Raw genomic sequence first — 26859 nt, 5'->3', positions numbered from 1 at the left:
CTAGGATTTTCCCTTGACTTTCAGGGGAGATTTTGGATTTGGCCTTTACAACAATCCTGGATATTTAAAGATTTTCAGAGCTCTTAAAGAAAGACTGAATGGATTTTGTACAATGAGATGTAGGTGAGACTTTTGGGGACCAGGGACAGAATATGATAGTTTAGACACAAAATATTCCTTAACAGTCTGCTGAATGCCTAGTCAGAAGAAGTGTGTCACTAGGAGTGTGACCTTGTATGTTGTATTATGATCTCAAGCTCCTCCATTCTTTGCTTTCTGGCTGCCACACAGTGAGCAATTTTCCTCTGCCATGCCCTTTGATTGTATAGATTCTGGCTTAGAGAGAGCCAACTATAGGCTAAGCCTACTGGAAACTGTGACCCAAATAAACCTTTTTCCTTTAAGTTGTGGGTCTCAAATATCATATCTCTTTGATGGAAATATGACCAATGCAATAACCTTCTTCATCTTTTATTAGTGTACCTATTTCTCTGACTTTTCAGGTATGGGGTGTGTGTGTGTGTGTGTGTGTGTGTGTGTGTGTGTGTGTGTGCATGCTAAGAGAAATAATTCAGATTATAACATGAATACAAAAAGTGAGCTTTCAGTATTAAATATTTAAGTTCTAGAATAAGATATTTTCCTGGGCCATAGAAAATCATATTTGAAAAACATTGTCAAGAAAGAATAAAAAGTTTTAAAACCCTATTTTTGTCTGCTAGACTTGTAGGTCAATGGTAGAGTATATGATTAGTATTTGCAAAGCCCCGACTTTAATTCTGAGCACCACAAAAAGCTAAATTAATATACATTTTCTATTAATTTTACTTTTAATTGATAAATAGTAATTGCATATATTTTGGAAGTACAATATACTATTTTGATATATGTATATGAGATGACTAAATAAATCTGTTTATTGTGTCCGTCACTTGACCCTTCATTTTTGTGGTGAGACATTTGAAATTTAAAAATTTTGTTTCCTTTCACTTACGTAGAATGATGTTTGTAAATTAAGTAGTTGATGGTGCATCTTCCACACAAGAGAACGCAGATATTCTCCCATTATTTAGGTTGGCCCCTTGTGTTTCCAGCAATTGAGATATGATGTAAAAATATTCCATGTCAAAGAAGAAAAGTAACTTGAAAATAGAAAGAGAATGTGGACAAATAATGGTGCCAGATGAGAAAACAAATTTCATGGCCATTTTTTTTCTTTTCTAAGACTAAACTCACAATCTAGGAGTCACGTTACAAAGTTTAAGAGGGTTCCTTTTTCAACAAAGCCACACCAGCATTTGTTATTTTTTTTGTTCATAACTGCAATTCTATCTGGAAAGAGATGAAATTTTAGTATTGTTTTAATTTCCATTTCTGTGATGGTCAGAGATGTTAAACATTTTTTCATATATTTGTTGGTTTCTTTCTATGTGAACTGTCTATTCATTTCTCTTGCCCATTTCATGACTGAGTCTTTAATTTTATGTGGTATCATTTTTTGAGTTTTTAAAATATATTCTGGATATGTCTTTTTTTGCTTAAATTCTTTTATTGGTACATTTTAGGTACACAATACATTTCCATTTATCATTGCGTGCTTGTATCTGTACATGATGTATCTTGGTTCTGATTTTTTCCAGTATACCTGTGCACCCTTCCCCCCTCCACCCTTCTCTATTTGCATACTTCATTTCCATTTTTTAGTCTTTGTCTGAGGAGTAGCTTTTTCCCATTCTGTATTTTGTCTTTTCACTCTAATAATTGATTATTTTACTGTACAAAAGTGTTTTAGTCTGTAATACCCATCAACAGAAGATGGGATAAAGAAAATGTGGTATCTATATTTAATGGAATACTACTCACCTATAAAGAAGAACCAATTTGAGAAATTTGTAGGAAAATGGGTGCACTTGGGAAATATAATGTAGAGTGAAATAAACCAGACGCACAAGCTTAAATACCTCATGATAGCTCTCATTTGAGTAAGGCAAAGTACAAAGAAAGAGAATAACAAAGTAAGGATGCAAGAAGACAGGGGGATGATCTTTTTCAAAAAGTGGCAAAGGGTCCAAGGGACCAAAGGTGAGGGTTGAGGAGAAAGGCATGGGGAAATAAGTAGAATAAAGATATGCCATGTACAGGATCCTAATAATCTCAATGAATGTAAACATGTCATAAACATGAACTAAGTTTAATAATATCAACAAGAATAAAAAGTTAGAAAGAGGAATTAGAGGGATGGAGCCAGGTGGGAAGGGCAAGGGAATTACAAAATTAAATATGCTGTAGCAGGTACATTTACCCATTCCCCACTATGATTGTAAAATGTATGTACTGCAAACATATGCTGATAAAAAAATTTAATATATAAAAAAATTCAGAGAAAATCTAAAATTTCAGTTTTTTGTATTGCCTGTATATAGGAAGAAACAAATTGTGTGTGTTTCCTAGTGTATTCTCAGAAAACAAAATACTTCTGTGACAAAATGTGTGTGATCTTTTTTCTTCCCAAATTCCAAACAAGAAAGAAATTCTGTAGTGAACACCAATGGCACGTATTCTAGTAAATTCAGTTCTGATCCTATCTACCTGGAAATAGCATCAGATTTCAAAGGTGGAAGCCTCAGTTTCCAGTATTGTTTCTCCCTATTCAAATGTCACTTGTAAGCCCTAGGTTGATTCACTTCTGCTTCAGATCAACTTGCTGTAAATTGGAGTTCCCAGGATCTGCTCTTTAAGTTCAATTAATTTTCTAGACCTGCTTACAGGACATAGTTACATATATTTACTACCTTGTTATAAAGGATATTACAAAAATATTGATGAACATGGAAGGAAAAGATAGTGCAAGATATGAGGGAAGAGATGTAGAGCTTTTCTACCCACTGATTAAGCCATCTTCCCCCAAAAGAACCCTCCACAAGTTTAGCAGTCTCAAAGTTCCCCAACAGGTACTTCTGGGTTTCTATAGAGGGTTCATTATGAAAGTCTGTTTGGTTAAACATTGATCATTGGTTGTCAATTGAACCTGCAGCCCGAACTCTTCTTAGTTGTTGGTGAATAGGTTTGAACAGTCCCAATCCTCTAATCATTGCTTAGTATCTCCTGTGCCCAGCCACATCTTGAAGTTATCTGGGGGCTATAAGCTACCAGGCAACTCACTAGAAGACAAGCATGGTTACGGGGAGCTCAGTGATTTTAGGAATTATTTTCTGGGAAATGGGGAAAAGGAAAAGTATTTATTTTACTATAATGTAATTGTATTTGGGACTCTAGAAATTAGCTGCCTTTAAGTGTTCCTTCCACATCAAAATGGAAATGCAGATACATCCGAGTCGAGTCAAGTTGATGTATGGCATAATTTTGGAGAGGGGTGACCAGAATTTAGTGCTTCAGAATCTCCTTCAGTGGCTGTGTGGTATAGAATGCATTTCATAGTCTCTATAAGACATGTAGAAATACAGAAAAATTAGTGATGGAATATTATAATGAAGCCTGAATATTGTATTGTAGAGGATACTGAGCACAGTCATCATGAAAAACAGAAAAATCAAGAAGCAAAATTTTCTTTCCAATCTGAATATAATGTCTAAATGTGAACACTTATATTTTTTCAAAGAATATATAAATTATCATCCCCGTTTTACTATGTTTACACTCGTTCTGATAGGTCATCTCAACTGAAGTATGGCAGCAAGGGGCCAGTCCTTATCCCTTATTCTCTCAACTATATTTGACAGAGACAAGTACAAGTGTGTTTTACTGCTCTTGGCTTCTCTAGTTCTCTAGCACTCTTGCTCAAATCTGCTCAGATTTTGGCATCTTGCATTAGGCCATAGTGTCGCAAACATAATTTTCAAATGCAACCATGCAGTGGCAAATTTGTGTGTTTCTTACAAATGAATAAATACTGAAACTAAAGTAAATATAGCTAGAATATGAAGAAGATGGTCTTCAATCTCCATTTGCTTGACCAGTCTACCATGTATCCATTACTGGAGCATTGGTGAGCTGGGCAGTGATAATGTCCTTTTATCTGTACCTTACCCTCTGGTTTATGCCTAATTTAACTTGGCAGGTCAAAATTTGTGTTAGAAATAAAGGTTGAAGTAACTTCTACACTGGTTTGAATAAAATGTTAAATCAATCCAAAAGCTCCAACAGGGCTACCAATGGTTTAAAGACCCTATATCTCTATCTTCACTATACCTAGAAAAGTCCATAGTCCTCTATTTTGAAATAACAACAATGGCAGGTGTAAGAAACAAATGAGGAGTTTGAACGTGGTGCCAGCAGAGTCAACTTGTCCCTGCTGCTCATGCTGCATCTACCGTTTCCACAGCCAGCATGAAGCGGCCAAAGTTAAAGAAAGCGAGTAAACGCATGACCTGCCATAAATGCTATTAAAAAAAAGGTTCGAGAACACCATCTAAAATTGAGGAAGGAGGACAAAAACCGGGGACACAACAAAGCCTAGGAAAGATCTGGGAATTGCGAACAGTTCCCCCTTTAAGGAGGCTCTTCTTTGGGAAGCTGAGCTAAGACAACAGCAGCTTGAAGAATTAAAACAGCAGCAGAGACTTGATCGGCAGAAGGAACAAGACAAGAAAAGAAAACTTGAAACTGATCCTGCTGATGAACCATCTAATGTCCAATCTGTGGAGGAATTTGGACAAAGCAAACCTAAGAAAGCCAAGCTGAGCAAACAGAATCCGAAGACAGTACATTGTCAGGAACTTAAAAAGGTGATCGAGGCCTCAGATATTTTGCTAGAGGTACTGGATGCCAGAGATCCTCTTGGTTGCAGGTGTCCTCAGGTAGAAGAGGTGATTGTCCAGAATGGACATAAAAAGCTGGTACTCGTATTAAATAAATCAGATCTGGTACCAAAGGAGAATTTGGAGAATTGGCTCAATTATTTGAGGAAAGAATTGCCAACAGTGGTTTTCAAAGCCTTTACAAATCCGAAGGATAAAGGGAAGATAACCAAGGTAAGTAAGAAAGCTGTTTCATTGAAATGTAAAGTCTGCTTTGGAAAAGAGGGCCTTTTGAAACTTCTTGGAGGTTTTCAAGAGACTTTGGGAAAGCCTATCCAGGTTGGAGTGAATGGTTTCCCAAATGTGGGGAAAAGCAGCATCATAGTTTAAAACAAGAATGAGTATGTAATGTTGGTATATCCATGGGGCTTACAAGGAGCATGAAGGTTGTTCACTTGGACAAACAGATCACAATCATAGATAGTCCATGTTTTATTGTGTCACCACTTAACTCCTCCACTGCACTTGCTCTGAGGAGTGAAGCAAGTATTGAGGTACTAAAGCCATTGGAGGCTGCCAGTGTCATCCTGTCCCAGGCTGATGCTAGACAGGTAGTTCTAAAATATAATGTCCCAGACTGTAAGAATTCTCTGGAATTTTTACTAATCTTGCTCAGAGAAGAGGTCTGCACCAAAAAGGTAGAAGTCCAAATGTTGAACATGCTGCCAAATTGCTGTGGTCTGAGTGGACAGGTGCTTCATTAGGTTACTATTGCCAACCCCCTACACTCTGGACTCCTCCCCCACATTTTAGTGAGAATATTGTGGCAGATGTGAAAGGGGCTTTAATCTGGAAGAACTGGAAAAGAACAATGCACACAACATAGAAGCCATCCAGGGCCTTCTCCAGCCAATAGCATACTTTTCTGGTCTTCCGGCCTGACAAATGGAATAAGGGAGGAAAAAGACATACCTGAATTGCCAAAACTGAGGCATCAGGGGAAACAGGAGGAAAGAGAGGACGGTGAAGATAAGGAAGATAAGGAAAGGATCTCAGACACATCTCCTATAGAAGAGATAGGTGAGGCACTGCCAGAGGAATCTATAGCAGGTGAACCATCTGCAAGATCTTTTATTATCTTGGATGAAAAGACTAAAGAGGATGATGCTTATGACTTCAGCACAGATTATGTGTAACAGAATCTTATCCTTTTATAAGGATTTTCTTGACATTTCAGGCTAACTGCTAAAGTGTTGTAGGTATGTAATGCGCCAGTGTTGGTATGACATAAGCTGTATAAATTTTGTGAATATATATCATTATGTACACATTAAAGCAATTAAAGTATTAAAAAAAGAAACAAATGAGGGAATTTTTGTAATTATTTTAGCTAATATAGTAATACAAGATCAGAAAGTTCAAGTAGGTTTCACTTGACATATTCTAAGGTATATTCTTTTCATAACCACAGGAAATAGATTTTATTTAAATTCATAGTACAAATATAGTTGTACAAGTTATCTTTTTTCAAACTTAAAAGATTGTGCATTTTATGAGCATCTCTCTAGATTTTGATGGTTTCACAATGTAAAATACCACGTTTTTTAAAAGAACATACTGCAAAAACTTTAAAATTGAAAGTTTACTTAAAATTTACTTTCATAAGGAAGTTTGTTTCAATATTTCACATTATAATTTTATAATTGAATGAAAAAAAGAACTTAAAGTTAAAATACTACTGAAATCACCTTTTTTAAAATTTAAAAAAATGTGTTTTTTGTGTATATATCTTTAACATTTTCCTCCAGATACATATATCACTAACATAAAAGCATATTTTGGTAAATAAAAGTTAACTCTAGAATTGTACATGCATACTAAAGATTCTGGTGTTTCTATATGTTAATATTATATAACATCTTCTGAATTTTAATTCACTTACACATTTTTAAAAAGTTGATTAACTTAATAGTATGTGTTTACAGAGTTTACATAAGTACTTGAGAATATTACTGTATTCAAATGTGCCCATGACTATCTGAAACTGAGGTCAGAATTTGTATCAATCATAAATATTCACCGTTACTGTAAAAATTGTGTAACTAGGGCCGGGTATTTAACTCAGTGTTTCTGCTGCCTGCCTTGCAAGCACAATGACACCAGTTCGATCCCCAGTACCAAAAGAAAATTGTGTAACTAACATCACAATAATATTTCAAGGGCAACTATTTCACTGGCAACAATATGTTAAGATATATAAAATTTATATGTGTTCTCAGGTAGAAAAGTAAGTTTGTGAAAGTTTGATATACTATAATCAGCATATCAAATTATGACAATGAACCAGTTTTTCAGCCATGAAATTGTAAATCCTTTCATGTTGGTAAGTGTGAGGGATTATTTAGTTTTGGGGCATATTATTTGAATAAAAATGGTATCTCACTGACAATCAGACTTTGCATTTAAGACAGACATTATCTTTTTATACTAAATTATATTCCAGGCAATAGTGTAGCATTTTTCAATTAAAAAGATTATACCACTCGTAAGTGACAGAGCTTTGATATATCCCCAAGTTGATTGGAATCCAGTGTATTGATTTGAACAGTTCTGTCATACTTTCATATCCTGAGAATAAACAATGTCAAACAATTTTCAGATTGGTGAGCGTTATATAAATTTACCTAACAGTTGCAATTGGCAAAGAGGAAAAAATTAACTTTTAATGGTCTTATCAGAAATTACTAATGCTTTTATAAATCTTACATTTTCATCACTATTAATTTTATTAACTATTTTAACATTTGTAGTAACAAAGCTAAACCTACCTAACTAGATTTCCCTTTATATTATCAACTGGGACAGCACATAAAATTAGCTTTCCTATGCATTTCATGTTGAAAATCTTGTTTAGGGTTTACAAATTAAAACAATTCCAAATCATATTAAAATGAAACAATTTTCAATTTTGGTAATTAATTACTGAATGAAAGCATATTTCTTCTTTTGCCCTTCTTCCTTCTCTCTTTCTTGAAGTTAACCAGTTTCATTGTACTTGACAAAGATAATTTTAAGGCCGCTTCACCACCACAACACACGCACCAGCTCTTCCAATGTTAACAGGAACTTCCTAAAACAAAAGCAAGGGAAGGAGCACTGTTTGAATTCTGTCTTTATCATACTATAGAATGTTGGAGTAGAAAAGACCTTACTTATTTTGGTCTAAACTTCATCTTGTATAAAGATAAGAGAAAATGCAGTCCAGATAACAGTGTAATGCGGGGAAGGCATTTAAAATAGTGTTTAAGTATCAGAAGATCTTGAGTGAATTTCAACTTGCTCACAATTTTCTCACTTGAAAAATTACAGCTAAAAATACCTATCAAGGTAATTTTGCCAGTTTGAATAATGAATAACAAAAATTTGAATTACATAATTACAGTTCCACTCTGTTAATTCTCATTCACTCTCTGCAAGATAAGGTAAAGAAAGAATGAGAGAGCCAGAAATAGTATCTAGGTCTCCCTAGTTACTGGTGTATAATATTTAGAAAAGTAAATTCTGTAAGCTTAGTCACACATTTGTATTATTGCAATTGATATAACAACCTTGTTGCCCATTTTTCCTTTCAATTTGTTTGGTCTTAAACATTATTAAAGTATGGAGCTAGCTACATGCTCTGAGAGTTTTAATAAACCATATTTTAGAGGACAGAGACAGAAACTGTTATCAGCTATGGTAATATTAATAGCTGTTTATTTAAAACCCAATACAATTTAGTGTAGGATGAAGTCACTATAATGTAAGTGAAGTTGGATCTTAATTACAAAGTTTGCCTGTTTGTGAAGATGGAAAAAAGTTAACCATGCACCATTTTTATTAACCTATTATTTAGCTGGCAAATTATCCATATTTTTTAAATAAATCAAGAGTTAGCACTTGTAAAGCTCTCAAAAGGGCCATTTGCATTTAACACTTCCAAGATGTCCTTGCAGTTCTCCTTTCTGTACAATCCTTGAAATTTGCTCTATTAAATGTCCAGCTCCTTTGAGAAAGTTTAATTCTGGCCACCTAGTGTGTGGTAAATTTCTTGAATAAATGAAGAAGTTAGGAGCAGTCTGTATAAGAGGAGTTTGAAGTTGTTTTTTTTTTTTTTTTTTTCTGGGCATCAACCAATAATTAGGACTATGCTCTTTCATGTAAGCACTAATGAATGCTGATAAGGATCACTAGACCTACTAGTAATTCTCTAAGGTATAGATGAAACACATACTATCAATTTTACCAAAAGATTCTTTTAAGCTCTAGAGTTGAAGAGAATAGATTTAATTTCAAAAACATATCTTAAAAGTGGAATACACTCTTTTGAATATTTTTAGGAGAGTACCTCATTCCATTCATTTTTCTGAGCATCATATGACTCAACAGTGTTCAAATAAGTGTGTCCATCATATCCTCCAACCACATAGAGTTTGTCTCCAAGGGAACACACAGCAACAGCATCTCGAGGAACACTCAGGGGTGCCATAGTTGACCATGAATCATTTTTTGGATCATATCTTTAAAAATTTAGGAAGAAAATTGAGACAGAAAAGCCAAAACAAAATAAAGGTATTTATAAAATACACAACTATCTATAACATAATTAAAACACATTATAAATATCAAGTGAAGCGTGAATAATAATGTTAAGGATATGTATATTACAAAATTCTCTTCATGCACCAGAGATCTCTCAAGCCTATCAAAACAATATTTTTTTCTTAAATATTGTGCATTAATCAGTACTAAGATTGTTTTTTAGGAAATTTCACATATTGTGACATTAATATTATATGAAAAATTACCCCCATCACTTTTAGTCTTCAAGTTAGGGTGTTTTTTTTAATTATTTGAACTTTAAAATGATATATGAGATGCCTGATTCTGTTCAAATGAGAACATATATTTAAAATGAAAGATGATAGGAAACAGACAAATAAACTTTGTCCAATAGGAAGAGATAAGTCTGATGGGAGGAGCAAGCAAAGTACAAAAGATGTGATATATATGTCTATCAATACCCCCTAGGGAAAATATTTATCATGTATCACATATATATAGAAATAAAAATTAAAAAACAAAAAACATAAATATAATTGCTTTTGGGTATACTATTATTTTCTTTTATATTAGTACCTATTTACAGTACATAATATTTATATCCCTTATGTGTAGTTGGTACATGTACATAACGCATCTTAACTGCTCTTTTTTTCATAAAAAATCATACAATATAATTGCTTTTGTTTAATTTTGCTTAATGTAATATAGTACTTTGATTTTAATATTATTTGTATTAAAATGACTATAGATATTCTTATCCTATTTCCCTTCTTAGGGCTCTTCATTATCATCACAGGAGCTTAGGACTGTTTTACATTTTAATCTGAAGATAATTCCTTATCCCCCAAAATTTTCAGTAAGCAGAGTGAAAAAGAATTATGAAGGTAATATTAAATAAAAGCTTCCCTAGAAATAGGTTTTCAAACTCAATCTTATTTTTAAAAATGCATAACATATCCCTCCTGTCGCTTCCGGCCCAGAGGAAGGGGCTTCTGGGCCGCCATCTGTCCTGCTGCTCCCAGCACAGAGGTAGGGGCTTCTGAGCTGCCATCCCACTGCTTCTGGTCCAGAGGAAGGGGCATCCAGGCCACCATCCTTCTCGCCACTCCCAAAGGGCTTTGGGACCACCATCCATACTGCCACTCCTGGCCCAGAGGAAGGGGCTTCCAGGCTGCCATCCATCCCACCACTCCCGGCCCAGAGGTAGGGGCTTCTGAGCCACTGTCCCACTGCTCCTGGTCCAGAGGAAGGAGCTTCCCAGCCACCATCACTACCACTGTTCCTGGCCCCTGTCACACCACTCCCAGCTCAGAGGAGGTGAGCCACACGGGCACCAACAGTACCCGCACTGCCCCCACAATGGAAATGAGAAAACACATAAATAAGTCTCAAAACCAGACTTCCAGATCATCTACAGCAATCCAAAATGGAAATGAGGTAGAACATTCTTATACTCAACCACCTGGACCCACTGATCTGGCAACAAAAGGGGATCTGGAAAAGATGAAATCAGAAATAATTTCTCAGATAACAGGAGAAATTGTGCTCCTAGTAGAAGACATGATTAATAAATCGAGAGAGGAGCTCAGGAACATGATGGAATCCCAATATAGGAGACAAATGGAATCCATAAAACAGACGCAAATAGATTTCCAGATGAAAATCTCCATTGAAAGTCTACACAGCAGAATGAGCCAATGTGAGGACAGAATTTCAGATATAGAAAATAAGATTGCAATTAGTGACCAGGAAAAGAAAAATTGCTTCAAAATTATAAGGGAACATGAGAAATCAATCCAGCAGCTGCTAGATGATGCAAAGAAGAATAACATCTGATTGGAGTCAATGAAGAAAGAGGAAAGAGTGCAGATGACATAAAAATTTTCTTCACAGAAGTAATGGCAGAAAATTTCCCAAGCAGGGGAAAAGAACTTGACATACAGATAAGTGAGGCATATAGGACTCCAAATAGCCTTGATCCAAAAAAATCTACACATAGGCATATAATTGTTAAGATTTCAGAAACTCAACAGAAAAACAAAGTTCTACAAGCAGTTAGAGAAAAGAAACAAATCACATACAAAGCAAAGCCCATCAGAATCACAGGTGACATCTCAACACAAACCATCAAGACAAGAAGATCTAGGAGTGACATATTCCAAACTCTAAAAGAAAGCAGCCTCCAAACCAGATTGATGTACCTTGCAAAACTATCTTTCAAAATGGATGGAGAAATAAGATACTTTCAGAACAAAGAGCACCTTAGGAACTTCGTGAATACCAAACCAGCACTCCAAAGAATTTTACACAATATCCTAGGAACAGACATTGAGGATCACAACCCCAGGAAGAAAAGCAGAATGAACCCATCTGGCATGACAAGAAATTAAATGTAAAGGGGGAGAACCCAACGAAAAGAAAAAGTCATGGCAATGACAAGTCAATACATTTCAGTTATAACCATCAACGTTAATGGTCTCAATTCACCAATCAAAAGAAACAGACTTGCAGAATGGGTCAAGAAGCAAAATCCAACAATATGCTGCATACAAGAAACACACTTAATTCAAAAGGAAACTCATAGACTGAAAGTTAAAGGGTGGAAAACAATACTCCATGCAATGGGAACCCGAAAAAAAGCAGGAGTAGCTATCCTCTTTGCAGATCAAGTAGATTTCAAACCAACACTGATTAAGAGAGATGAAGAAGGACACTACATCCTTGTAAAGGGAACAATCCAAGAGGAAGAAATGGCAATCATAAATATCTATGCACCAAACACTGGTGCACCCAACTATATAAAACAAATACTAATGGACATGAAAAGTCATATATGCACAAATACAATTGTAGTGGGGGACCTCAACACCCCACTGTCACAAACAGATAGATCAGCTAGACAAAAAATAAGTAATGAAATACTAGAACTCGATCGAACTCTTGAACAAATGAACTTAACAGATGTTTACAGAGTCTTCCACCCCCAAAATCAGAATACACATTCTTCTCAGCTGCGCATGGGTCATTCTCCAAAATAGGCCACATACTCACACACAGAACAAGTTTAAGTGCAAAGGAATTGAAGTTATCCCCTGTATATTATCAGACCATAGTGCAATGAAACTGGAGATCCATAGCAAAGGAAACTCGAAAAATATCATAAACACATGGAAATTGAACAACACACTTCTGAATAACCAATGGGTCATAGAACAAATTAAAGAAGAAATCAGACAGTTCCTTCAATTAAATGACAAAGACAATGCAACATATCGCAATCTATGGGACACAATGAAAGCAGTCTTTTGAGGGAAATTCATAGCAATGAATACACATATTAGGAAAACAGAACGAGCCCAATTAAACAACCTGATGCTGAACCTCAAGCTTCTAGAAAAAGAAGAGCAGGACAACCCCAAAGCTCATACAAGAGAGGAAATTATAAAGATCAGAGGAAAAATCAATGCAATGGAGACTAAGAGAATGATACAAAAAGGAAGGAAGGAAGTAGGGGAAAGGATAGAAGGGAATGGAATTAATATGAGAAAATGGAAAAATAGAAACAAAATCTTTGTAAATAGGGAGGAATGGAGGGGTTGAAGGGAGGGCTTGGCAAGGGTGAAAAATAAGAACCAAGAGAGATTATGTAAAGGTGCAAATTTCCAGTGATGAATGTCATTATATTGTATACCTAAAATGTATCAATGATTAGAATGAATAATCGATAATACAAAATAGGAAGAAAGGTCCAAAGGGGTAGGGGTAGTGGGAGGGGCAGGGGAAAGGAAAGAAGGGAAAGGAAAATGATGAGAAATGAAAAAATGGAAATAATGTCTTTGTAAATAGGGAAGGTTAGGAATGGGGAAAAAATAAGAACCAAGATGCATCATATAAAGGTACCGGTTCCCAATGAGAAATGTACTTGTGTTGTATACATAAAATGTATCAATAAAATAATTTAACCAAAAAAATGCATAACAGACCAGTGCCACCATGCACATATGCCTTCACTAGTAGTTCTGCCCAGGTCTGCCTATGTGCACCTTCACTATGGGGACTGGGCTTGTGAGCCTTCACCAGGGGGACCGCTAGCATGCGCCATCATCAGTGAATCCCCTAAGAGAGTGATGGCCAGATCCAGACAAGGGCAGAGAGCAGAAAAACCATCCTTCTGAGCTCCAGAAGTTGGAAGATGGCAGAGTGGTGAGCAGCTGAGAGAGAGCACCTCTGAGGCTTGTTGTTGAGAATTGAAGCCCACTGGGAGAGCAAAGTGAGTCACTGTAATAAAGGCACAGCAGACTACAGTTGTTGGGATCAGCACCTCTTACCAGAACACAGAATTGCTGTGGGAGAGGGGTGGATCAAAGCTGCAACAGAAACATGCAGAGTTGAAGCCCACAGGAGATCAGGGAGCTCAATTCAGGCCTTGCAGCCAGAAACCAGTCTGAATCTCAGTGGACTACAGCTGGCTCACTGAGATCAATTGACTCAGATCTGCAGGCTGCTGTCCATGTTGTCTACCACCCACAGCAGAGACACTCCTTGAAAGAGCCTTTTGTTTTGTTTTAACTCCTTCTCCCTCTCCCTCTCCTTCTCCTCTTTCTTCTCCTTCTTTTCCTTCTTCTCCTTCTTCTCCTCCTTCTTCTCCTCCTCCTCCTCCTTCTTCTTTTCTGTTCTCTCCCCACTTGTTCCTGTTTTTCTGATGTTTTGTTTTTCCTTGATTGTTATTATTTCTCTAAAAGCATGAATACCATCCCTAATTTTCCTATTCTGTTCTTGTTTTAGTTCCTCCCTTCTTTCTTTTCCTCCTGTCTTTACCAGTTTCACAAAGTTTACATGATCTTCCTGTGTGCTCTAGCCCTACTTCTAACCTTTTCTACTCCTATTTCTCTTTCCTTCCTCCACCTCCCTTTAAGTCTTCTTCTGGGAGAGTAAATTCACTATACTGATGGGCTTATTTACTGCATACTTATTTCTGGTTGGTCCTTGATTTTGCTATATAACCACAAGTCTAGCTCATGTGGTTAAAGGTGGTAGATTAATAATTACCACAATTTGTCATTTTCTAAGCTGTGTTTGATGCTTTTGCTGATGCTGATGTATTACTTTGCTCAAGGTGACCTGGTTGTTCTAATCAGCTGTACTTCATGGTATACCAAAATTGAGATTGCCTAAGATTAAAAACCCAAAGACCATCTCTGAAAGACAACTCTGAGGAGTAGTAATTCCCTAAGGGTTCTAAATACTAGTGATAAAAATACTCACAATAAGCAATATACAAGTATCAACCCAGGAATTAAAACAAAAATATGAAAAAAAAATAAAAATGAGAAGACACCTAAATTAAATGCAAACTCAGATGTCCTGCTCATCAAAGGCAAATCCACAGGGTAACAAGGTGGAACATGCAAAAGTCAGCCATCTGGACTCCCTGAACTGATAACAAGGAAAGTAACAAAAGATATAAAAGAGGCTCTGGAAAAAATGAAATTAGAAATAATTTCCCAGATAACTACAGAAATGTTGATGTGAATGAAAGACATGCTTAGTGACTATAGAACAAATACAGATTAATAAAACTGAGGAGCTCAGGAGCAAGACGAAAACTATGAATAGCAAGCATAGGAAAGAAATGCAAACCGTGAATGACCAGCATAGGAAACAAGTGGAAACAATGAATGCCAAGCATAGGAAAGAAATGAAATCCATGAAACAGTTGCAAACAGATATTCAGGAGATTAAAACTCAATTGAAAGTATACACAGCAGAATGAGGAGAATGAGCCAATGTGAGGACATAATATCAGATATAGAAGACAGGATTGTGGTTAGTTATCATGAAAAGAGAAAGTTCTTAAAAATAATAAGAGACCACAAGAAATCAATCCAACAGCTGCTAGATGATGCAATAAAGAATAATATAAATTAAATGGAGTCAATGAAAAAGCAGGAGATAGCAGAAAAGACATAAGAACCCCATTCACAGATGTAGTGGCAGAAAACTTCACAAAAAGGGGAAAAGAATTTAACATAAAAATAAGCAAGGCATATAGGAGTCCAACTACCCATGATAAAATAAATCTGTACCTAGGCATATAATAGTCAAGATTCCAGAAACCCAACAGAAGTATAAAATATTAAAAGCAGTTAGAGAAAAGAAACAAATCACATATGAAGGAAAGTTCATCAGAATCACAGCAGACTTCTCCACACAAACTCTCAAGTCAAAAAAAGCCTGGAGTGAAGAATTTCAACCCATAGAAGAAAATAATCTCCAACCCAGATTGATGTATCCTGCAAACTTATCTTTCAAACTCGATGGAGAAACAAGGTACTTTCACAAGAAGAACACCCGACGAACTTCATGAATACAAAACTTGCACTCCAAACCATTCTAAACAATATCCTAGAAAAAAATAAAAATGAGGACTACAATGCTATAAACCCCAACAGAATGAGGCCATCATTCAAGGCAAGAAATTAAATGGAAAGGGGGAAAAATAAAAAAAAACCAAAAGAGCCAACAACAGAAAAATATCATGACAATGATAAATCAATACATATCAAGTATAACTGTCAATGTTAATAGTCTCAATTCACCAATCAAAAGAAAAAGACTGGCATAATTGATCAAGAAGCAAGATTCAACAATAGATTGCATACAAAAAACAGACTTAATTCAAAAAGACATTCATAGACTGAAAGTAAAAGGATGGAAAAAAATTATGTGACAGGAAACCAGAAAAAGTAAGGGGTATCTACCCTATTTGCAGAAAAAGTGGATATCAAAGAAAAACTAATTAAGAGAGACAAAGAAGGTCACTACAGGCTTGTAAAGGGAACAATGCAAGAGGAAGAAATGACAATCATAAATATATATGGACCAAATGATAGTGCACCCAAATATATATGACTAATATTAACAAAAGTGAAAAATCAAATAAACAGTAATACAATAGGAGTGGGGGACCTCAATACCCCACTGTCACAAAGAGAAGACCACCTAGACAAAAAAAATCATGATGAAAAAGTAGAACTCAGTGAAACTTTTGAACAAATGGACTGAATAGATATGTACAGAGTGTTCCACCACTCAAAATCAGAATATGCATTCTTCTCAGCTGCACATGGGTTCTTCTGCAAAATAGACCAGATGCCAGCCCATAGAACATGCTTAAGTAAATACAAAGGAATTGAAATTATCCCCTGTATATGGTCTGACTTTAGTGCCATGAAATTGGAGATCAATAGACATAGAAACCACAACTTCATTAACACATATATATATATTGAATAAAACCCTCCCAAACAATCAATAGGTCACAGAGGAAATTAAAGAAGAAATTAGACAGTTTCTACAATCAATAATAATAATGCCAATAAAACACACTGGATTTTAAGGGACACAATTAAAATAGTTGTATGAGGGAAATTCATAGTAATGGATGCCCATATTAGGAAAAGAGAGAGAGAGAGCTCAAATAAACAACCTAATGCTGAAACTTATACTGTTAGAAAAAGAACAGTAAAACAAACCCAAACTTCATATAAGGGAGGAAATTATAAAGATCACAGCAGAAATCAAAGCAATGGGGACCATGACAACCATAAAAAAGTCAGTAAATCAAAGAGTTGGTTGTTCTAAAGAACAAATAAAATTGACAAACTCCTAGAAAGCCTTATCAAGAAAAGGAAAGACTCAAATCCATGTATTTAGAAATGAAAATGGTGAAATCACAACAGATCCAGCAGAAATCCAGAGGATCATCAAAATACTTACTTTCAGAACCTGTATTCCAATAAGATGGAAAACACAGATGAAATGGAAAGATTCCTAGACACATATGAATTACTAACACTGAATGAACCAAGAAGATATAAGAATTCTATACAGCCCAATATCAATGAATAAAGTTGTTGAAAATGTATTTAAAAACTTACCAACAAAGAAAAACCCAGGTTCTGATGGCTTCACTGCTGAATTCTACAGGAAATTTACAGAAGACCTAATGCTACTAATTCTTAAACTCTTTAATGAAATTGAAAGGGAAGCAATACTCCCAAATTCATTCCTAGAAGGAAGCATTACATTGATTCCAAATCATCAAAAGACTCAACCAAAAAAGAGAATTAAAGATCAATTTCCCCAATGAACATAGATGCAAAATCCTCAATAAGATACTGGCAAGTAGAATGCAGAAGATCATAGAGAATATCATAAACTTTGACCAAATGGTATTCATCCCAGGGATGCAAGGATTGTTCAACATATGTGAATCAATAAATGTCATGCACTATATTAACAGAGTCAAAGACAAAAGCAATAAGATCATCTCAATAGATGCTAAAAAAGCATTTGTTAAAATCCAACACATATTCATGATAAAAACCCCAAAGAAAATTGGAATAGGTGGTCTTTATCTCAACCTGATAAAAGCCATCTATGAAAAAACAAATAGCCAGCATCATACTACATGGTCAAAAACCAAAATCTTTCACATTAAAATCAGAAACAAGACAAGGATGTCCACTATCACCACTCCTGTTCAATATAGTTCTGGAAAGATTAGCCACACCAATTAGACAAGAGAAAGAAATAAAAGGAATAAAGATAGGAAATGAAGAAGTTAAATTATTCTTATTTGCAGATGACATGATACTCTATAGATAAAACCCCCAAAAAGCCACCAAAAACCTTTTAGACTTAATGGCTAAATTCAGTAGAGTAGCTGTGTACAAGGTCAAAACTAAAAAATCAATAGCTTTCCTGTACATGAATAACAGACTCACTGAGAAAAGAACTTGTGAAACAAGTCCTTTCTCAAACATCAAAAAAACTAAAATACCTAGGAATCAATCTAATTAAAGAAATAAAAGATCTCTACTCTGAAAACTACAGCTCTCTGATGAGACCAACAAAAATGTCAGAAAATGGAAAGAGATCCCTTGCTCTTGGGTAGTAAAAACCAATATAGTGAACATGACTATATTTCCATAAATCCAGTGTAGATTCAATGCAATCCAGATGGAAATTGCAACAGCATATTTTACAGAACTAGAGAAAAATCCAAAAATTCATTTGGAAGCAAAAGAGACCTAGAATAGCTAAAGCAATTCTAGGGAACAAAACCAAGGCAGAGGGTATCACAATCCTGACTTGAAACTATACTACAAAGCTACTGTGATAAAAACACCATGGTACTAGCAAAGAAACAGACCCAAGAATCATAGAACAGATTAGAAGATGCAGAAACAACTCCAGACATACTCATCCATCTCATGTTTGACAATTGAGCCCAACACCCTCACTGGTGAAAAGGACAGCCTCTTTAATAAATGGTCCTGCAATAATTTGGTTGCAATTTGCCAAAGATTAAAACTAGACCTCTGTCTCTCACCATGCACTAAAGTCAAATTGAAATGGATCAAAGATCTATATATTAAAACAGAAACACTAAACTGGAGGGAAGGGAGGTTAATCAGATCTCTTGAAGATGTTGGCATAAGAAAATATGTAATGAACTAAACCTCAGTTGCACATGAACTAGCACAAAGAATCAACAAGTGGGATCTCTTCTTATTAAAAAGCTTCTGTACAGGAAGAGAAACCACCAACAATGTGAAGAGACAACCCACAATGTGGGAAAAAAATTTTACCAGCTGTTCCTCCAACAAAAGTCTGCTATCTAGAATACTTAAAGAACTTAACAACCACAGACCTCCCAAATTTAAAGAACCAATCCAAAAACGGGCCCTGAAATGAACACACATTTCTCAAAGATGAAGAAATAGCAAAGAAACATATGAAAAAGTGTTCTACATCAATAGGCATTCGAGAGATCCAAATGAAAACAATGCTGAGATTCCACTTCACCCCAGAAAGAATGGCTGCTATCATGAAATCAACCAAATCAAATGCTGGTGGGCCTGTGGAGAAAATGAAACCCTTCTCCACTGTTGGTGGGAGTATAAACTGGTATAACCACTGTGGAAATCAGTATGGAGATACCTCAAAGAACTAGGATTACAGGTCCTATTTGACCCAGCTATACCCCTACTGGGTATGTTCTCAAAAGAATTAAAAGAATCGTAACACAGTGACATATGTGCACCCATGTTAATAGCTGCACAGTTTGTAATAGCTGAAATTTGGAAACAGCCCAATCTCCCATTAACTGGATAAAGAACATGTCTGTGTTTTTTTTATAAAATGGAGTACTACTCAGCCATAAAGAATGAGAATTTAGAGACATTTATAGCTAAATGGATGCACATTGAGGCCATATTCTTAAGTGAAATAAAGAGGACACAGATGTGTAAATACTTAATAGTTACTGTGTATCAGGGAGGGGAAAGTGATACAAGTTCAACTGAAGAAGATCCTGAAATTTCCTTAGCTGACTTTTGGAAGTATACTTCATTCAATAAAATGAATCCTTCCCTTCTATCACATTGCCACAGATGTTGGGCTCTTCATGAGAATTGGCTTCCTGAAGATAAGGGAAAAGATAAAGGGTAAATCCCTGAAAAACTCATATTTAAAAAATCAACACAGGCAGATGAGGACTTGTATGTGCCTGATTGGAAAAAAAAAACTACAGCAAAAGATAACATGATAACATGTGTTGATTAAAATAATGGTAAAGTCACACAAGCTTCCAAGTCACAACAAAGTGAGTACTGTTCCAGCCATCAACTTCCAGTAGCATTATTAATAGCAAACAAGAAGATGTTAAAGAATTTGAAAAGGAAAAACACATGACAAAGAAGAAAGTGTGGAATCTAGTTTTCCCCTTAATGCCATCGAACCTTATGTGAGTTGCCAGGGTCAATCTAAAAATGGTTGCATTGTTCATGGAAAAACAGAACATCTCATGTCATGTTTCACATTCTAAGAGGTGATTTAGTCTTGTCCACTATCCAGAGCCTCATGAAGAGTCTGTAGGTATATAGTTCTTAAGGATAGAACCATAAATATTTTTATACAAGAATAGAATTTATTGCCAAAGTACAAATACTTAAAATAAAACTGCACAAATTTTTAATACAAATGTGTTTTCAAGAATATGTATGTATTTTCTAACAGGTAGGTTTGTATGTAAATTTTTGTGATTTTTATTACATTTTGTGATCTACAGAAGGCATCAATAAATTAGGTAACATTTTAAATTTTAATTGATTCCACTGTTTTCTCATTTTTTGCAGTGATTTTTAAAATTAGCATCAAGTCTCCTATTTTTTTCTGAAAGGAAAACATGGTTCTCTTTAGCTATATACACACACACACACACACACACACACTGTGTTTAAAATGAGGTATATATGGTGAAAATCTGTAGAAATAAAAAAGGAAACAATAGACTTTAAGTTTAATTCTATCCATTTTCCTGATGTAATACAACCAACTTTATTTTAAACTGAAATGGAAAGTCAAATATGATTGACTTTGTTACTCTGACAAACTCCATCTATATAGGAAATTACTTTGTCACTCTCTCCTCTTCATGTAACCACAGATGGCCTCTGATTCTACTTTTGTGAAGCGATATAGATTCAATACACTTCAAAATGTCTTTCTAACTTGAAATTACATATATTCCAGACTTGTGTTTCTGTTTATAAATATGGCTCACAGAGATATGAGTTTTATCTTAAAACATACAAAAAAACTCAAACTGATTTTACTAGGTTTTTATCTTGTTTTCAATGTAATATCATTAGAGAGTGATGTAAGATGCCAACTTGGATGGTATATGATCTCATTCTCCTACAAAAACTTAAACAGAGAATGGTTAGAAGACAATACAGATATAGAGACAATTAGGGGAAGTTATTACTTATTAGGGAATAGAATAGAATATTTGAAACTAAAAAACAACAAGACTCAAAATCTTGGGGAAATCTAAACATTTTCAAAGTAGTCTTTATTGGAGAATCAATCAAACACACACACACACGCACACACACACACACATCCATATCCTTAGAAAATATATATGCTATCGAGTCTATGTTGTGGTAGTCCCAGTTATAGAACATGACTTCGTGACTTGCTAATTAGTGATGGTCTTCTTATACACACAACTAATCTGTAAGACTAGGAAAGAAATCTGTTCTTTTTTTATAATTCCCAATTTTCAACAAAAGATTACAATAAGAAGAAACAGAAAACAAACATTTCTATTCAAAATAACAAAGTATAGATCTAGAAATTGTCCCTGTAAAACACAAGTATTTGATTTACAGGATGAGGACATTAAAACAACTTTATGAACAGAAATCTCAGAGGTAGCACTGTACTTAACAGTGAAACAATTTTCCTCTATGGTCAGGAAAAAAAGTCTTACCTACAACAATTAGGCAATAAAGAGCAATGAAAGTTTTTCTTCTAAGTTATTTAACTAAACTCATGGTAAAGTTTTTACTTCCACCGTCTCAATTCAAGGTACCACTGGAGCTTCTAACCAGAGTAAACAAAATAAATAGATAAATAAATAAATTGCACCCAAATTAAAGCGCAAGAGATTCAAGAAGTCACTAATACATTGAAAAGTAATTCTTGTTTATGAATTTAACAACTTAATATTATTAAGATATCAATAGTATACAATGTGGTTTACAGACTTAATGTTACCTACCCCTTATATAACTAATTTTTTACCATAAGTATAAAAAGCCATCAGTAATCCATATGAAATATTGAGGGACTCATAATATTCAAAGAATATTATGAAATAATTTGGGATAAATTGGGATGTCTCATTCTTGGTGATTTCCAAACTCATTACAATGTTACACTAATTATTACTAAGGAATAATTATGTTAATCATAATTATAGCTATATTAATTATAACATTTTGAAAATGTTATAACAAAAGTTATAAAAGATGAATGTAACAGAAAAGGGAGCCCAGAACCAAGCTCTCTCATTTTTGACCATCATTTCAAGACCAATCAATGAAGAAAAAGTCTTTTCAACAAAAAGAAAACTGAGTATCTACATGCAAAACTATATTTCATATATAAAATTAATTTAAATGGATTAAAATCTTGTTATGAAATTTAAAAATAATAAACTGTAAGAAGAAAACAGAGAAAAAAAGCTTTATGATATCAGGTTGATAACCATTCCTTAGATGTAACAACAAAGTGCAGTCAACAGAATAAATATAGATAAATTGGATGTCATCAAAATTAAAAATGTTTTTTATCAAATGATAATATAATTATAGTTAAAAGGAAACTCACAGACTAGGAGAAATTATTTGTAAATTATATATCTAATAAGGGATAAATTTACAGAATATATAAAGAATTCCTTTTAGCTATAAATGTCTCTAATTTCTCATTTTTTATGGCTAAGTAGTACTCCATTTTACAAAAAAAACACATTTTCTCTATCCAGTCTCCAGTTGATGGGCAATTGGGGTGCTTCCAAGTTTTAGCTATTACAAGTCATGCTGCTATGAACATGGGTGCACATATAACACTGTGGTATGATTCTTTTAATTCTCTGGGGAACTCTTAAGTGAAATAAATAGGACACATTTGTAAATACTGAATAGTTTCTCTAGTGTGAGAAACTGAAAGTGTAAATAAGGACTGAAACTTCTAACAGATAATGTGAAACAGGTAGAAAAGGGTCAAAGGTGCAAATTTCCAATGATGAATGTCATTATATTGCATACCTAAAATGTACCAATAAAATTAATTTAAAAAACAAAGAATTCCCTGTAACTCAGCATCAAAGAGACAAACATCTTGGCTTTTAAAATGTGTAGAGGATTTGAATAGCTATTCTTCTAAAGAAGATATTCAAATGCCCAAGAGCACTGATGAGAAGCTCAGTAACATTGATCAGTACGTAAATTGAAATCACAATTGCAATGTGATGCCACTTCATTTCCATTGGCAGGGCTATCATTAAAAAATCAAGATAAATAATATTGGGAAGAATCTTCAGAAACTAGATCTTTTTTATTTATTTGGTGGGAACAAAAACAGGTACAGCCACTATGGAAAACAGTATGGTGGCCCTTAAAAATTAAAAATATAAAAACTATATGATCCAGCAATTCCGTTTATGAGTACAATACATACTAAAAAGATTTGAAAAGGTTTTGAACAGACATTTTCATGTCTATGTTCATTTCTACCTTAGTCACAGTAGCCAAAAGGCAGAAGCAACTCAATTGTCTATTGATGAATGAACATTTAAACAAATATGGTATATAGATGTAATATAGTATTATCGAGCCTTATAAAAGGATGAGTTTTTTAATTTCCATGGATCTGTTATTTTCTCTAAGAAACTACTAGGTTTAATTATTAATTATTATTCAATTGTATGTTCTCCTGAAGAAAAGTAATTTTCCTTCATGGTTTTCTTCCTTTATTCTATCCTTTATAACACTGTTTGATCCATTTTCCCCAAATTGCTTTCTCCATGATATTCAAATTCCTCCAAATTTAATCATTTCTCTGTCTACAAGATAAAATCTCAAAGAATCCACCTTGCTATTTTAGGCCACAAGACAATCTGGTCATTAGTTGTGATGTGACGTGCACTTTCAAATTATGTTTCAACCCAAGTGTCTGCTTTCATCAAAAAAGCTTTTCCTTCATTATCTCCATGTTTTGAATCATGCCTTTCTCTACACTAGAAATTCCCATCTACTTTTGTATGCCTAAAATGTACAAATTCTGTATATTCTCTGAATTATCCTTAAGGGCATCATCCCATAACTGTTTGTGTCTTCTGAATTCTGATAACTTTACTTACTGTAATTTTGTCATTTGTTCTGAAGTTAATATTTTAAAATCTGTTTTTGTACACATACACTTTATTTAAAAGTGAAATGTAAATGATGTAACTACAAAGGGCATATTACATTTATTTTAACCAAAATATCACACTCTTTTTCAAAAAGAATATCTCTTGCTGAAATAATTTACTTTTGGGAAAGGAAATACTTACTGAAATATAATCATTGTTCAGAAAATTATTATAATCTTTTGTTGGTAATTCTGTCTGTATAAAATCATTATTCTGAGTATTGCTATTAGAAACAAACTTAATTTGACCTGAATCTGGTAAATTGATTGATTGATATAGCTTAGCATTAAATGTTCTTATTTTTTATTATTTTTGTCTCATTTTATAATATGACTAAATTACAATGAGACACATTTTATAAAGTATTTTAGGACTAAAATGCATAAGGACTTTTCCAAATCTGAGAGTAAGTAATACAAATTTTTATTAGTACATGTTTGCAGTACATACTATTTGCATTCAGTGTGTGAAGTTGGTAAATGTACATAATAGGGCTGAATTCCATTTTCATCCTCTTTCCCTTCTTCTCTTCATCTCTTTATCCCCTTCCTAACTTCCCAACTGAGAAAGATCTATCACCCTACTTTCTATTGCCTTCCTTTATTTTGCTTTTTGTTTATAATTTGAGGTTCTCATACAAGAGAAACCATGTGATAGTTAAGCTTGTGTGTCATTTTATAAAGGATTAATCAACTGAAAATATTAATATTTATTTAGAAGATTACTTTCTATTAGTTTAAAAATCTTTCCAATTTCTGAAAAAAACGAATAAGCAGGTAATTGCATACATAAATAAATGGAAACAACTTACCGTTCCACACAGTCAGAAAGCCTAGAGCAATGATTAGAAGCAGGGGCATCATGACCCCCTACAACATATAAGAATCCATTGTATGTTGCAACACCCACACCTCCACGTCTTCTGGACATTGCAGCACATAGATTCCACTTGTTAGTGTGCGGGTCAAAGTATTCCATTGATTTGAGGCAGGAGCTTCCATCACGTCCACCAATAGCATATATCCTAGAAAATATTATCATGTATGTGTGTGTAAAAAAGCACAAAACACATGGAAATTAGACTGAAGGAACCTCCCATTTCAAGTTTCTGAGGGTTCTGATTATATATTCTACTCTCTCATTGTTTTGACTTTGTGAATGGATACACATCTGGTAGCACCTGTTAAAGTCTAGGCTTCTCCAACCTCTTTAATTCAACATTTTTGTTAAAGTAATTTTGACATGCTAGATTAAAATATTCAATGGGAACTACATGTAGAAAAATGAGTGAAGTATCAAAAGATTTGAGAGGATTGTTTCAAAGACAAACTCCAACAACCTTACAATTTGACCCAGGTCCAATTTTCATGAAGTAATCTATGTAGCATAAGATATTTGCCACTAAAATAATATTAACTTAATAACCAAATAAGGGACTGGAATAGAGCCTAGAAGCTAGGTTTTTTACCTACAAGAGATATTGGTTATGACATTTTTTCATTAGCTTTGAAATATCAATTCTTCAAGGTATCAGAAAAAAAAGGAATGGTAAAATACCAATTCTTTTGATGCATAGTAAGTTTCTTTTCAATTTTATTAGTACATGTTTGTAGTACATAGTGCTTACTTTCCTTGTGGGGAGTTCGTACATATACATAATACACAATAATTTCATCTAATTTAAAATTAATCCAACAACATTAAACATAATAAATATTCATTAAATCATATGTCTATAACTGCTCTTCATGCTGATTTTTGAACAAGAGCATCTCAGCAAAACAAAACTAAATGGGTCAAAATCCATAATTTCAGCCTATTCTATTTTGTGTAGCCATCTGGTACTCAATTACCTAACATCATTCAGCTCAGACCAAATGCAGTCAGGTTTAAGAGTTCTTTAAGCTCTAATGCATTGCAAATACGTGTCTCTTCTTAGTTGCAAATATTTCTATTTCCCTTTGTGTGAGGTTCTAAAACCTGTCCATGTTCAAATTTCTACTGACCTCTTACATGATAAGGTATTGTCATCGTGAATGGTCAGTACAGGCACAAGGCTTAGTCCTATATCGACTCATTCTGTTATCTTAAATTCTTATCATGCAAAGCCCTTTAGTATGCTGGTCACTCTTTCCAAAGATCCAATGTCAAAAAGCACATAACTACTCAGTAATAATTCAACCTCTAGCATCATCTGGTTTAATATGTTAGTATGAATGATCACATAGGGAAGTGATAATAAGATGTAAATATTGAGGAAGGGGAATGTCTTATTTTATAGTGGAAACCCTGGACACTCAGGAAAGGGGTTGCTGAGGAAATAGACTCATCTTGTCACAAACACTGATGAAAAAGTTTTGAAAAATTGAGAGTAAACCATAACATACAAAAGTGGTATCTACTTGAGGTTATAATTGGATCTCGTCGCCTACAGCAATTTTCCCAAATTTTGGACACATACCTCCTGATTATTTTTTAAAAATGTAGATTCCTATTCAGGAGGTCCGTGGTGAGCCTATGATTTATCATATCTAAAAGCATCTGAAGAAATGCTGATGTTGTAGGACTACACTTTGAATAGCAAGCATCTACAGAACATTTATTTGTGTATTTTAGACACATATTTTCCATCATAAAGAATGGGGAGTTCCCACAAAAGGT

General features: G+C 34.3%; 1 protein-coding gene and 2 pseudogenes across 1 annotated transcript in view; 2 read left to right on the top strand and 1 right to left on the bottom strand.

Annotated features, from left to right (window-relative positions):
* The first annotated feature begins 4230 nt into the window (after window positions 1-4230).
* Window positions 4231-5990, top strand: LOC101726147 (guanine nucleotide-binding protein-like 3 pseudogene; annotated as a pseudogene).
* Window positions 5991-6217: 227 nt separating this feature from the next.
* Klhl4 (kelch like family member 4) overlaps window positions 6218-26859 on the bottom strand; it is a 137423-nt gene continuing 116781 nt past the window's right edge. Inside the window, exons 9-11 of the mRNA XM_004868868.3 lie at window positions 25010-25222; window positions 9145-9316; window positions 6218-7887 (exon numbers count right to left, since the gene is read on the bottom strand). Coding sequence (XP_004868925.1) covers window positions 7828-7887; window positions 9145-9316; window positions 25010-25222 — 445 coding nt within the window. The 3' untranslated portion in view covers window positions 6218-7827. The remainder of the gene's footprint in view (window positions 7888-9144; window positions 9317-25009; window positions 25223-26859) is intronic.
* Window positions 19674-20256, top strand: LOC106008042 (E3 ubiquitin-protein ligase Mdm2 pseudogene; annotated as a pseudogene).

This window comes from Heterocephalus glaber, unplaced genomic scaffold (assembly GCF_053883595.1).
Source record: "Heterocephalus glaber isolate CG9 unplaced genomic scaffold, H.glaber_assembly_v1.0 deba00001613, whole genome shotgun sequence".
NCBI classification, from domain to species: domain Eukaryota; kingdom Metazoa; phylum Chordata; class Mammalia; order Rodentia; family Bathyergidae; genus Heterocephalus; species Heterocephalus glaber.
This window is presented reverse-complemented; position numbering and strand designations above follow the sequence as displayed.